Genomic DNA, 14,366 nt, shown 5'->3' on the forward strand with positions numbered 1-14,366 from the left:
CAGTTAGCAGACCTGACTTTCTGGTCGAGCCACTAGGAGGGTCACATTCTTACTCTCCACCTTGGTCAGAAGCGTCACTGCCTCCTCATGGCTCTGGATGTCCACTCCATTGATCTTCAACATGTGAAAAGTAAAATACATTTTATGTTTTAGTCAAAATATTCTAACAAACAAACAAAATTCTGGAATCAATTCTACCTGGATAATCTGGTCTCCTTCCTGGACTCTGCCATCCTTTGCTGCAATTCCTTCTGGATCAATCTAAGCACGGTAAGAACAGTGTATTTAGCCTTAACATTGGAATACATAAAGCTTCACTGAGTAAGTCTGGTAAATATATACTGTATACTAAATCAGTGGTGCAATTTGACATTGATGCAAAACTTGCCTGATCAGAGGTTCCTATTTAAGAACCCTACCTCACTAATATAAATGGCAGTCGTCTCATCGTCAGTCTTGTAACATAACATCAGGCCAAGCTTATCCTGAGTAGTTTTCTTCTGGAGATCCACTTCCTATTAAAACAGATAAATGCTAAATCTTTGTCATCAAAATCAAGTTAGTTATTGTTAACATTAAACATAAGCCAAAGCAAGTCTGAGAGTTTACTGTAGATAATGATTCATTTGCGTAGTAAATCCATATGCAATTATAGAGGTCTTGGGAAAATATTAGAGATTATGTGAAATCGAACTTAAAATGACCTCAGGAGATACAGAAATTAAACATAATTTAAACATGCTTCACTCAGTACAGTGAGTGAATACAGTCTAGGCCAACGCAGTACCTCATATTCCAGTCCTCTACTCTCAATGTCTTTCTGTACGCCATCATCAAAGTCTGTGGGGTAAGGGGAGTCACATCTTGCCATTTGACATCTTCAGTATAATGAGAAATTAACATTAACTGAAGCATCATTCACGGCAAATCTGATTTTAATATGAAAATTGCTCTCAAGTTTCACTGTTGTGATAAAGCTGGTCAAAGAAATGCTTGACACTGAACACTGACTAGCACTTACTGAGAGGATGAATGGAAACTATCCAGCATAGCCATACACAGTGGTCCCGGAGGTGACGGTAACTTGGCCATAGTCTCTATATGTTTCAAATATTTCAGTGTAATGTTGGTCTGAGTACTGTTGTTCACTCCTCGGGCTGGTTCATGAGTCTTGTGCGACGCCCTGCGCAGTACCTCAACCTCAATGGGGTCTTTTGCAGTTTGGAAGGCCTCTACTGCTTGGTCATGGGTAGCTATGGAAAGGCTCCTTCCATTTACCTACACACAAAAAGAAGTTTAAATGAAAAAAGATGAGACGTGGAACATATTTTTCAGAATGGTGTATTTTATCATGTAAAAAGTCCACATTAGCTTTTAGTATTTATTGGAACCCTATTAGTGATACTGAAACTTCTTTTGAGGGTCAGTTTGTGTCTATATATGTTAAATAAGCTGAATCCAAAGCATATCAATATGAGTTTTCCCTGGGATTCAAACCTATGACCTTGGCATTGTCTGTGCCACGCTCCACCAGTTGAGCTACGGTACAAAAGCAGACTTTGCATTCTGCATGAGCTCTGCTTTTGCAAGGTTCACTTCATATTAATCTTCTACAAACTGACATGTACATAACGTAAGGAGCAAAACCATTCTATATTTCTATGAAATGCATACTGAGCATTTCGTTATATTTTAGAGAATACACTTAAAATATCACTTAACAATTAATTTTATGCACCGCATTTGTATGCATTGTCATCCCAACTTTAGAATATATACTGAACTTGAGTGCCATGTGTGGCTGTACATTAACCTTAAAACCAGATGTGAGGACAAAATCCAAAAACTTGTCTGAGGGAGGATTCAACATTCCAAGTAATGTAAAGCAAGTGGGACAGTTCAAACATGAGGTCTGATATATGCACAATTTTTTTCTTTCTTTGTCTAATTTGTATGTACTTAAAATTACATTTAAAGGTGCCCAAGAATGCTTTTTCACAAGATGTAATATAAATCTAAGGTGTCTCCTGAATGTGTCTGTGAAGTTTCAGCTCAAAATACCCCATAGATTTTTTTTAAATTAATTTTTTTAACTGCCTATTTTGGGGCATCATTAACAATGCACTGATTTACACTCGACGCCACCCCTTTAAATGCTCACGCTCCCTGCCAAACGAGCTCTCGACTATATTACAGCGCATTTACAAAGTTCACACAGCTAATATAACCCTCAAATGGATCTTTACAAGATGTTCGTCATGCATGCTGTATGCATGCTTCGAATTATGTGAGTAAAGTATTTATTTGGATGTTAATGTTTTATTCTGAGTGAATTTGAGGCTATATGCTCTGTGGCTAACGGCTAATGCTACATTGTTGGAGAGATTTATAAAGAATGAAGTTGTGTTTATGCATTATACAGACTGCAAGTGTTTAAAAATGAAAATAGCGACGGCTCTTGTCTCTGTGAATACAGTAATAACCGATGGTAACTTTAACAGTACATTAGCAACGTGCTAACGAAACATTTAGAAAGACAATTTACAAATATCACTAAAAATATCATGATATCATGGATTATGTCAGTTATTATTGCTCCATCTGCCATTTTTCGCTGTTGTTCTTGCTTGCTTACCTAGTCTGATGCTTCGTCTGTGCAGATCCATACGTTACTGGCTTGTGTAATCCCTTAAACATGGGCTGGCATTATGCAAATATTGGGGGCGTACACCCCGACTGTTACGTAACAGTCGGTGTTATGTTGAGATTCGCCTGTTCTTCGGAGGTCGTTTAAACAAATTAGATTTATATAAGAAGGAGGAAACAATGGAGTTTGAGACTCACTGTATGTCTTTTCCATGTACTGAACTCTTGTTATTCAACTATGCCAAGATAAATTAAATTTTTGAATCTAGGGCACCTTTAAGTATAATTAAGTATTCTAAGGCCCTGTCCCAAATGGCACACTTCATGTGCACTTTCGGTCTTGTGGACTTACAATGGTCGCTGCGTGCACATGTCCGTTAAGTCCACAAGACCGTAGGGTGTTCCATTCGTCATTTAAGCTTAAAGAAGGCTGCTCGTGAGCGCCCCCTTTGCGGGTGCTATGGGCCCTCGATGCACACTTCTGCGAAGCCTGAAAGACTGTGAGCTAAGCAGAAGACTTTACCCAGCAGTCAAAGCGGCATTACGTCGTGAAAGTGCGGACTCAGAGGAAGACCGTGAGGGTTTAGGGTGCCATTTGGGACAGGGCCTAAGTATACTTGGCTTTTAAGGCGAGTGTACACGGTGCGATTTTTGCTGTCGTACGAGCTCACAGGCGATTTCTTTCAATCGTGTGGAAATCGTTGATGCTCATATTGTCACGGCTCGTTTCAAGTGCGATGAATTACGAGCCGAGTAGAGTACCTTACGAGCACTTCCCGACCTCCCGATCATTTTTAAACATGTCGAAAATGTTCGGGAGCTATCAGTTTGAATTCATGACGTGTGCGGTTGAATGAGCCGATTTTCTGTCTATCTGATGTTGACCAATCAGGAGCTAAGGAAAACAACAGAAGAAGAAAGATGACAGCGCCATGGTGAATTTGGACCATTGAAAAGGAGGATAAACTCACTGAACTCTGGCAGGAACAGCAAACGCTGTATGATGTGTCAAGCAGTGTGTACCATGATAGGGTCGTCCAAGATGATATTTTACAGCGGATCGACCCAAGAGCTACAGTTATCAGATGAGATGTTACCTATAGCTACAGCTATTGCTAGTTATAGTGTGTAACTAGGCTTTTTAATTCTCTCTGTCTCTCTCTCACACACACACATGTGGAACTTCGTGTGATTGCTTCAGAAATCAGCAGGTTGTAAAATTGTGTCGTATATCAAAGCGTCCGTACGATTTTCAGATAAACTCACTCGTGACGAGTGTGTGTGTGTGGACATATGATCTTCCGACCGTCAGAATTCGCGCCATGTACGACCGCCTTTAGTTGTGTTTACTTTTGAGTAGACTATTTTTTTTTAAAGATTTATTTTTGGCGTTTTTGCCTTTATTATGATAGGACAGTGAAGCAAAGTGGGAGAGAGAGGGGGACGGGATCCGGAAAGGACCACGAGCCGGGACTCGAACTTGGGTTGGCCGAAGCGTATAATATAATGTTAAGTTTAATTAAAGAAAACTTACAAGTATGCATGCAGTGTAAAACCACTAAACTTTCATAAACTAAATGTGCTGTATTTAACTAATAAACTTTCAGTATACGATCACTTGTAGTATACTTGCAGTACAAACAAAAACATACTTGATGTGTACTCAGTTTACTAATGTTACACTTAAAGTATACTTAAAGGTGTACATTTAAACACTAAAAAGTGGGCCAATTAGTCCCACTAATTGTCCCAAGTAGTAATCCCAAGAAGTACTGAAATAATACACTTACAAGTATACTTCTATAAAGTTGGGACACTGTACAAATTGTGAATAAAAACAGAATGCAATGATGTGGAAGTTTCAAATTTCAATATTTTATTCAGAATACAACATAGATGACATATCAAATGTTTAAACTGAGAAAATGTATCATTTTAAGGGAAAAATAAGTTGATTTTAAATTTCATGGCATCAACACATCTCAAAAAAGTTGGGACAAGGCCATGTTTATCACTGTGTGGCATCCTCTCTTCTTTTTATAACAGTCTGCAAACATCTGGGGACTGAGGAGACAAGTTGCTCAAGTTTAGGAATAGGAATGTTGTCCCATTCTTGTCTAATACAGGCTTCTAGTTGTCTTAGGTCTTCTTTGTCACACCTTCCTCTTTATGATGCGCCAAATGTTTTCTATGGGTGAAAGATCTGGACTGCAGGCTGGCCATTTCAGTACCCGGATCCTTCTTCTATGCAGCCATGATGTTGTAATTGATGCAGTATGTGGTCTGGCATTGTCATGTTGGAAAATACAAGGTCTTCCCTGAAAGAGACGACGTCTGGATGGGAGCATATGTTGTTCTAGAACTTGGATATACCTTTCAGCATTGATGGTGCCTTTCCAGATGTGTAAGCTGCCCATGCCACACGCACTCATGCAACCCCATACCATCAGAGATGCAGGCTTCTGAACTGAGCGCTGATAACAACTTGGGTTGTCCTTGTCCTCTTTAGTCCGGATGACATGGAGTCCCAGTTTTCCAAAAAGAACTTTTGATTCGTCTGACCACAGAACAGTTTTCCACTTTGCCACAGTCCATTTTAAATGAGCCTTGGCCCAGAGAAAACGCCTGCGCTTCTGGATCATGTTTAGATATGGCTTCTTTTTAGACCTATAGAGTTTTAGCCGGCAACGGCGAATGGCACGGTGGATTGTGTTCACCGACAATGTTTTCTGGAAGTATTCCTGAGCCCATGTTGTGATTTCCATTACAGTAGCATTCCTGTATGTGATGCAGTGCCGTCTAAGGGCCCGAAGATCACGGTCATCCAGTATGGTTTTCCGGACTTGACCCTTACGCACAGAGATTGTTCCAGATTCTCTGAATCTTTGGATGATATTATGCACTGTAGATGATGATAACTTCAAACTCTTTGCAATTTTTCTCTGAGAAACTCCTTTCTGATATTGCTCCACTATTTTTCACCGCAGCATTGGGGGAATTGGTGATCCTCTGCCCATCTTGACTTCTGAGAGACACTGCCACTCTGAGAGGCTCTTTTTATACCCAATCATGTTTCCAATTGACCTAATAAGTTGCAAATTGGTCCTCCAGCTGTTCCTTATATGTACATTTAACTTTTCCGGCCTCTTATTGCTACCTGTCCCAACTTTTTTGGAATGTGTAGCTCTCATGAAATCCAAAATGAGCCAATATTTGGCATGACATTTCAAAATGTCTCACTTTCAACATTTGATATGTTATCTATATTCTATTGTGAATAAAATATAAGTTTATGAGATTTGTAAATTATTTGTACAGTGTCCCAACTTTTTTGGAATCGGGTTTGTACATTGATATGAGTATACTTACTAAGTATAAAATAAACTTGAACTTGAAGTATACTTATATACTTACATACAAGCAGGTATATGGTACAGAAAGATAAAGCAGGTCTAATACTGTCCATTCAACTCCATTATTTCATTTAATCATTGTAAAAAAAGAAAAAAATGTTTCAACAAAGTATTTGTGCTGCCTTAAAATTTAAAGTTTAGTTGTACTAAGTGACAACTTGGATATTTGAGTTGACTAAACTTTACATTTTAAGGCAGCATGGACACTTAACTTTTCTTTTTTACAGTGTAAGCATATAAATATTTATTTTTAAATTACTGAACTAGCTGACTGGAACGAGGAAAACATATAGACACTATAAGGCCCTGTAAGGTTGTTAGAGTTGCAAACAACCTGCAAGACACAAGTTAATGATTTGGTGACCAAGAACGAAAGACTCAGGACAAATGTCAAATGAAACACTGACTTCTTGACCTAAAGCAGTTCATTTGGCTAAACACTGCAAAGTCAGACCTGACTGTGCAAGGGCAATACACCGAGATATTTATGTCCGGAAGCTCGGTTTTAACATTATCACACAGTTAGTGAGATTTCATTCATTGATTGAGGTCCAACAGGGTGTGTAAAAGCTTTTGAATCACACAAGGAAATGGCTATGTGCCAGATAGCTAATGGGAGAGAACTTCATTTATCAAAGCGCTGTAAGACTCAAATCTCACAGCCAATGTCCTCAGGGACTTCAGCTCAATCTGCTGTCTGTTCTGGAATCTTGCAGTGGCAATAACACACATGGGAACTTTGTCAGTGTGCCCATTCATGTGTGAGCTGACAAACTACTTTAAATTCACTCACTCACACTGTTTCTCTTATGCCTTTTGGCACACAGTGCAGAAAATTCACTGAATATACTTGAGTTTAATTCAACGAGACACCCTTTGCCTGACCAAAGTGACTTCTAAAGTTGCAGTAAAGCACATTCTGTATGTCGAGTTGCAATTTGATAACTGATTAACCTGCTAATCTTCTTTATTATTATTATTAATGAATTAATCAAACTCAAACTTTATTTCCAACATTTTATTGAAAAGCATTACATTCTGTATCTTGTCCAATTCACAATGTTTAAATTGAGGGGTTATAAACTAAAAATGCAAATGTATGCAATACATTGTGTGCACAGAAAAATAGAAGCATAAAAGGTATATTTTTGTTATGAATTTCAATGAACTGCAGCCCTAGCGCACACATATATATATATATATATATATATATATATATATATATATATATAATAACAATAATAATTACTTGCATTTATCATTTTGGGTAACACTTTACTTAAAGGGGTCCTTGATTATGATTTCACTTTTTTAACTTTAGTTAGTGTGTAATGTTGCTGTTTGATCATAACTACAACAAACGGCTGGTAGGGACAACAATGAGCTCAACATCCCAGGTTAGTGACATCACTAACCCTAAAATTTGCATAAACCCCGCCCCCGAGAACACACAACAAAGGGGGCGGGGCCATGTTGGGCTGCTTTAGAGAAGAGGAAGAGTTGTTGTAGTAGAGTGTTGTTGTCATGCCGTCATTTTACGCCGGACTGCTTCACAAACGAGGGTCAATTCAACACAAAAGATGAACATGACGGCACATGCTAGTGGATGAGTTGAATCAACTCCACAGCAACTACATCAATTTATCCACTAACCATTCAGAAACGTCCAGTTTCATTCTAAAAGTTGTAACTTCTTCCTGAGTCTCTCCATCAGTGTCGACTCCGGTTTGAACAATGTAAGGCTGAACACCGTTACTGACAATCCTCATTTTGGCTGCGTGAGATTCTCCAGCTTTGTTGTTGTTGAGCTGTTAAAGCTCCGCCCTCTTCTGGATGCCTCATTTGCATTTAAAGGGACACACACAAAAACGGCGTGTTTTTGCTCACACCCAAATAGAGGCAAATTTGACAAGCGATAATAAATGATCTGTGGGGACACTCTGGGGACACCAGAGACTTATATTACATCTTGTGAAAGGGGCATAATAGGTCCCCTTTAAAGCCTTTATATAATGCATTACAAAAGTATTTTTAATGCATTAATTATGCCTTGTAATACACCTTATAATGCATTGTATAGTCTCATAATTAATAATTGTATCCACAGTTATAATAACATTATAATACCTTTAGAAAGTATAATGCATTCAAACACATGACAAACAACCAATTTCAGATGAAACAAGGAATCTGCAAATATTACAATATATTTTAACATTTGTTATAATGATTTATGAAAATATATAATGCATTATAACAAACATTATGAATACCTTCATAATGCATTATACATAAAGGCTTTAAGTGAAGAGCTACTGCATTTTTGCCCTTGCTCTCTGTCACAACTTTTGCTAAAGATTAGTATAGTTCACACTTTCAGCCATATAGGAGGTCAACTGGAGGTTAAGCTACAGTGGAAGCTAATTACACAGGGATTGCGGGAATGCTACTGATCTATAATAAAGCAAACCACATAAACAAACACATAAACACACAGTCTTTAAGTATTTTGACAGGACCTCAAACATGTCTCGCTCTTCTTCAGTAGAGTGTGACCCTCTCATGACCCTGTCAAATGTACATAGTCTCCAAAACAAATTCCTTCCTTCAGCAAAATAACCTCTTGCAACCTTTTTAGCATGCAAAACAACCTCCAGAGGCAAACTGCATAATCTCAAAGGCATTTGAAACTTGTTCATTCAATCAGATTATAATTAATGCAATAAAAATGAATGACATTTCTTAATCAATTTAAATTGAATCAGTCATCCAGCTTATATGTTAATGAAGAATAAACAAACCAAAATGACACTGTGACAAGTCAACTGCAACACAATATTACCTGACATGTTCCTCGTAGTAGTTTGTAGTGCTCATCTGGCCGCTGTATAGTACAGAGACTGCACCCCATGGTGGAAACACATCAGCAAATAGTACAGCAGCTCCTAAACGTGATCTACAGAGACTAAAGCTTACAGACACAACAACAGCAGCGTGAATCTGTTTTGCTGCACGCATGTGAGAGCTTGTTCCCTCCTCCCATTCAGTGCAACCATCTCTCTCTCTCTCTTTCTCTCTCTCATTAAAGGAACGTGTTGTCTATATCCTCAACTATGTTGTTTTTATCATCATAAAAAATAATTCAACCCCGTAATCAACAATCCACCACATTACCAAAGATGATAATAACCACGTTCCTCAGGTGTGGCGCAAAAGAGTCTGTTTCGTAATGTGCGGAAACAAGTCGTGAAAATGTTTTGTTGCAGACTAATTAAAAAGCTCACTTCTTCAATTACTGGCACAAGCATGTCGATAGGAAAATTCTTGCAATAAAATGAGCAGCTCCTGTTATGTCAGCGTTCTCAACAGCGGTACAAGCACAACCGGAGGGTGTTGCTTTTTGTTATTCCTCCAAAAGTACACAAATGCTCAGCCTGTGGGCTCCAGCCTGTGATGATGTAATGTGACATGTCACAGACAGGGTAAAGGTTACTGTGTTCATTGATTCGGACCACATTACTGCAGAAATGAACAGGACGAAAATGGTTTATTAAATTATTAAGCAAATTCAAACCGATTCGAAGCGAGTTCAAACCAACTGTTATTTCAGAACTCTAAAAAAAAAAAGAGTGTCTATTGAAATCAAGATAGAAAATTTTTTTTTTTTTTTTTTAAAGATTTCAAATTAATGAAATTAAATGCTGTTCTTCTGAACCTTGTATTCATCGAAGAATACAAAATAAAGCAGCACAACTGTTTTCAACATTGATAATAAATGTTTCTTGAGCATCAAATCATCATATTAGAATGATTTCTGAAGAATCATGTGACACTGAAGACTGTGTAATGATGCTGAAAATTCAGCTTTGATCACAGGAATAAATTACATTTGAAAACATTACAATAGAACAGAGGTCTTCAACCCTGCTCCTGGGGACTCACTATCCTGGAGAGTTTAGCTCCAACCCTAATCAAACACACCTGACGCAGCTAATCAAGCTCTTCAGGATGGCTTGAAACTACACATGCAGGTGTGCTGAAGCAGATTGGAAATAAACTTTCCAGGACAGTGGGTCCCCAGGAGCAGGGTTGAAGACCTCTGCAATAGAAAACTGTTATTTTAGATAGTAATAATATTTAACAATATTACACATTTTCACCAAATAAATGCTTATCAAGCCTTAAACTGTTGAACAGTTGTGTATTTTGAAATAATAATATTTAAATATATTTTTCATTAAATATGAAGTTTTCTTCACAATTGTTTTCTCAGATTGATTTAGTAACCGCTCTGACTGAATCAGTGAGTTCAGTGAGTTCAGTAAAAATTCATGGTAACACTGCACTCAAAAAAACGATTTTTGATACTGTTCACTTTATTTAAAGTTGCTGTCCGCGATTTTTGGTCCTCTAGCGGTTAATAAACAGAACTGTACGCGTCTTGCGGAGGAACATTCTAGCCGGAGCTACTTTTCTCCGTGTATGTCTATGGCGAGTCACGCAGTTACTGTGATACTCTGTGGCGAGTCCTACCAGTCTGGTCTGAAATAGTCCGAATATAATCACTTATTATAAGTGTACCATAATGATTCAGGATAAGACAAAAACACGGTTTGGAAAATGGATTCATGTTGTATATTCTCATTATATAATTTTTGTAAATTTTTAACACAAAAAAAGTTGCGGACTGCAGCTTTAAACAACTTATTTTGATTCAACACCATTGTGTCAGGTTTCTGGTTTAAATGTGATTGATTCATGTTAAATTGACTTGAAACGATTACTCTTTGACTTAACTTGATGTTTTCATATTGGAATAACATGTTTCAATCAAGTAAACCCAACCAGCCAACCAGGAGTTAATCAAACAGGACTTTTACTTCCCATCATGCTTTGTAAAGGGGCTGAACTGAGAGAGTAAATGTTGAAATATTATTTTAAGTAATTTTAGCAAAATTAGAAAATTGAGTGTCTTTTTAATTGTTACTGTTCTATTATGTTGGTATTTAAAAGTTTGTGTTATGTTGTGCCGGAAGTTGTGGAGAAGTTTTACCATTGTGGAGAGTTTTGTTGAATTAATATGCATTACCACAGAAACACAATACAAACATTTTGATTCAACTAGTTGCAAATAAGTTACACTGACATATTAAGATAATGTTTAAACTACAAATGTATATTGTGTTCAAATAAAATATTCAAAGCAATCCAAGTTTACTTGATTTGATTAGATGCATAATGGGTGCTACGATTAAATCATGTTCATTCAACAATTTATTTTTTTGAGTGTGGTATGGGGAACACATATTCACTATTAACTATGACTTTCGCCTCAATAAACTCTTAATTTACTGCTTATTAATAGTAAGATATGTAGCGTTTAAGTTTAGGTATGGGGTAGGATTTAGGGATGTAAAATAGAGGTTATACATGTAACGTCACCATCTGCCAGATATTCTCCATTCATTTTAACCAACTGAAAAGTGATTGCAACTTTCAGACACGACTTTATCCTTATTTTGATAGTTAATTTAAGGCGGTTTCTATGCTTATATTAATGACAAATGTCGAGAGCGCATCAATGTAATGCGTGAGCACAAATCTCTCAGCTCTACTTTGGTGACATTGTTGATTTCGTGGTCTAAAAAAAAAGTGACAAATCTTTCTCGAGCAAGTCCTGTCGACTACTTCCGTAACCCGAACGAAGTGTGTTGATGGACGTGCTCTTGCTCTCTCGCTCTGGTTGATGTGTGCGCGCACTTTTCCGGGAGAAGTGCCCATATAAGGAGTTCCACCCTTTATTACGTAATACAGGGCCATACTTGAAAAAAACTTTACGAAACATGTACGAACTCTGAAGGAGTGTATTTGGCACAGAAATACTCTGTTATACGTCCAACTCGTGTTTTGAAACTTTGGCCATGTTTAGCATGAGACTCTTTAACAGTGTAAATAAGTAAATATACCCCTTAATAATAATAATATACCCCTTAATCATTTGTTTTACTCGTGTTTTACTCGTGTTTTCGCGGTTTCCCCTGTTCAATCATGCAGCAGGATCTTTTGCCACTCAGTCTGGCTGAGGGAGCATGTTCCAGCGGGAAAGTGATGTCTACGCAAACCCTCTATATGGTCATGCAGAATAAGGCATTAATATGTGCTTTATAAGAACTAATAAGCAGCCAATATGCAAGCTAATAAGCAACTTGAATTATTTATTAAAAGATCTGACTCATTTGCATCAGACGTCACTGGTGGTTCACGCTTGTTTTTGAGTGCAGCCTGCAAGGACAAATCAGCAGATAGACGTATATTTGTGACATTTAAAAAAAAAAAAAAAAAAATCACGTTCAAATTGCAAACTCACATTTTTACAACTGGAGTTACAGTGAAGATTCAGCAGCGGTTGGAGATTCACACTGAGCTCTGGTGCTCATGTGGGTGATCTAACATGGGATGTTTACAGATTCTGCCCCCCTCATAATTTCCAGTCTCATCTCATTATGCTACAACAAAAAAAATTGAAAATCCATATTTACTTATGAAAATACCAAGTTACACTTAGTGAAAGGGAAGAAAACTAATAGCATGGCAAATGCTGTGTAATCTTGGTAGGCCATGCAAACACACATGGTGTTCTCCGGGGAGAGAGAACACAACATCCAGTCCCTTCCAGATCAGTGACTGCATACAGTATGTTAGATGTGTATGTAAACACTGAGAAAGCACATGGTAAAAGCAGTGATAAAGGGTTGAAAGTCCCTTTACACTTATGTGTACTGATTTCCAGATATCATTAAGCTGATCCTCAGGGTCTATATATAATCCCCTCATATGGCTCAGTGCTCCATCAGGCTAATGAAAATCTCTGCTCTAGGTTGTGTATCATTGAGCTGCAGTGCCTTCCGCAGTGCATACAGCCAACTTAAAGCAGAAGTGTGGCATTTAACGTGCACTTTCCTTTAACCAATGGCATTAGTCATTATTTTTGCAATTACGTTTGCTAATGCGAGTGGTGCAGAAATGAAACATTCCACTTATAATTTAGTTGCAGGAACCTCCAGTGTGGAATCAATATAAAACATTTGTCATGAAATTCACAGCACTGGCTCATAATTGAAGCGATTAGTTACAGAAATAGAGAGCTTTTTCTGTTCTGTGCTTTGTAGAGATTCATAATGTCTTTGGACAGCTGTGTCTGTGCTGTAGTTTAGTGTGGTCACATATCTTCTATTTCTGCCTGTAAACTGAGGAGAGATGATTCAGTTTGTGGAAGAACAAAGTGTCAGGACTGAGTCACCTTTCGTGACTGTGCTGAGAGAAGCTCTGTCTCTTTTGGACATCTTAAGAAAACCATGACTCACACACTGACTGTCAGATAAACTGTTCTGTTCTGCTCTGCTTTGTCCTATTCTAATCCATCTGGATGTTTATATGAAAGTGTACCAAAGCCTATTCTATTCTATTCTATTCTATTCTATTCTATTCTAATTTTTCATTTCCACTGAGTGGTACAGTTCAGTACAGTTCAGTACAGTACGTCATTTTTGCCGTTTCCATTGTCAGAAGTTGTAAATGGTACCCTAATTCCGAACAGTACCGTACCACTTTTTTGGGACCCTTCCATTAAGGTACCTAGCACAATAGTACCACTCACTGCAGAACATTGATTGGTTGACAGAAAATCATCAATTGCGCGTGCTACAAGGGGAATGACAACACAGGAGGTGCCACACAAATGTGGTTCAGGTGCGTTGTACATTGATTATCTTCACTTCATGTAGGCTATATAAGCACAAAATGAAATATAAAACACAATCCTGCCTCTTTTCGTTTTCATTCAAAAAATATGAAACTTATTAATGTGTAGTTCAGGCAATATGTGCATATGTACTCTGATTATCTTCACTGTATATATAGCCTACATGTAGCCAATAATTAAATGAAATAAGACAAAACAACCCTGTCTCTTTTTGTTAAAAGTCAGTTTTAATTATCAATAATAGCTATTATAAAAGTATAAGTATAAAGTATAAGACGCTATACAATAAGAAATAAAGAAAAGCAAACAATTCAGTCAAACGTACAATGTCAGCGCTCTAGTACAACAGTAAAGTTAAAGGTGCCCTAGAATCAAAAATTGAATTTACCTTGGCATAGTTGAATAACAAGAGTTCAGTACATGGAAATGACATACAGTGAGTCTCAAACTCCATTGTTTCCTCCTTCTTATATAAATCTCATTTGTTTAAAAGACCTCCGAAGAACAGGCGAATCTCAACATAACACCGACTGTTACGTAACAGT

The 14,366-nt window shown here is 37.6% G+C and overlaps 1 protein-coding gene across 2 annotated transcripts in view; it reads right to left on the minus strand.

Annotated features, from left to right (window-relative positions):
* Positions 1–14,366, minus strand: part of pdzrn3a (PDZ domain containing RING finger 3a) — a 50,826-nt gene that overhangs the window by 3,341 nt on the left and 33,119 nt on the right. Inside the window, exons 4-8 of one of the 2 annotated variants that reach the window (XM_048177318.1) lie at positions 1,022–1,278; positions 788–878; positions 420–515; positions 199–261; positions 61–114 (exon numbers count right to left, since the gene is read on the minus strand). In XM_048177318.1, coding sequence (XP_048033275.1) covers positions 61–114; positions 199–261; positions 420–515; positions 788–878; positions 1,022–1,278 — 561 coding nt within the window. Of the gene's footprint in view, positions 1–12; positions 115–198; positions 262–419; positions 516–787; positions 879–1,021; positions 1,279–14,366 lie in introns of both variants that reach the window. The other variant, XM_048177317.1, reaches the window with a different exon arrangement.

This window comes from Megalobrama amblycephala, linkage group LG24 (assembly GCF_018812025.1).
Source record: "Megalobrama amblycephala isolate DHTTF-2021 linkage group LG24, ASM1881202v1, whole genome shotgun sequence".
Classification (NCBI taxonomy): domain Eukaryota; kingdom Metazoa; phylum Chordata; class Actinopteri; order Cypriniformes; family Xenocyprididae; genus Megalobrama; species Megalobrama amblycephala.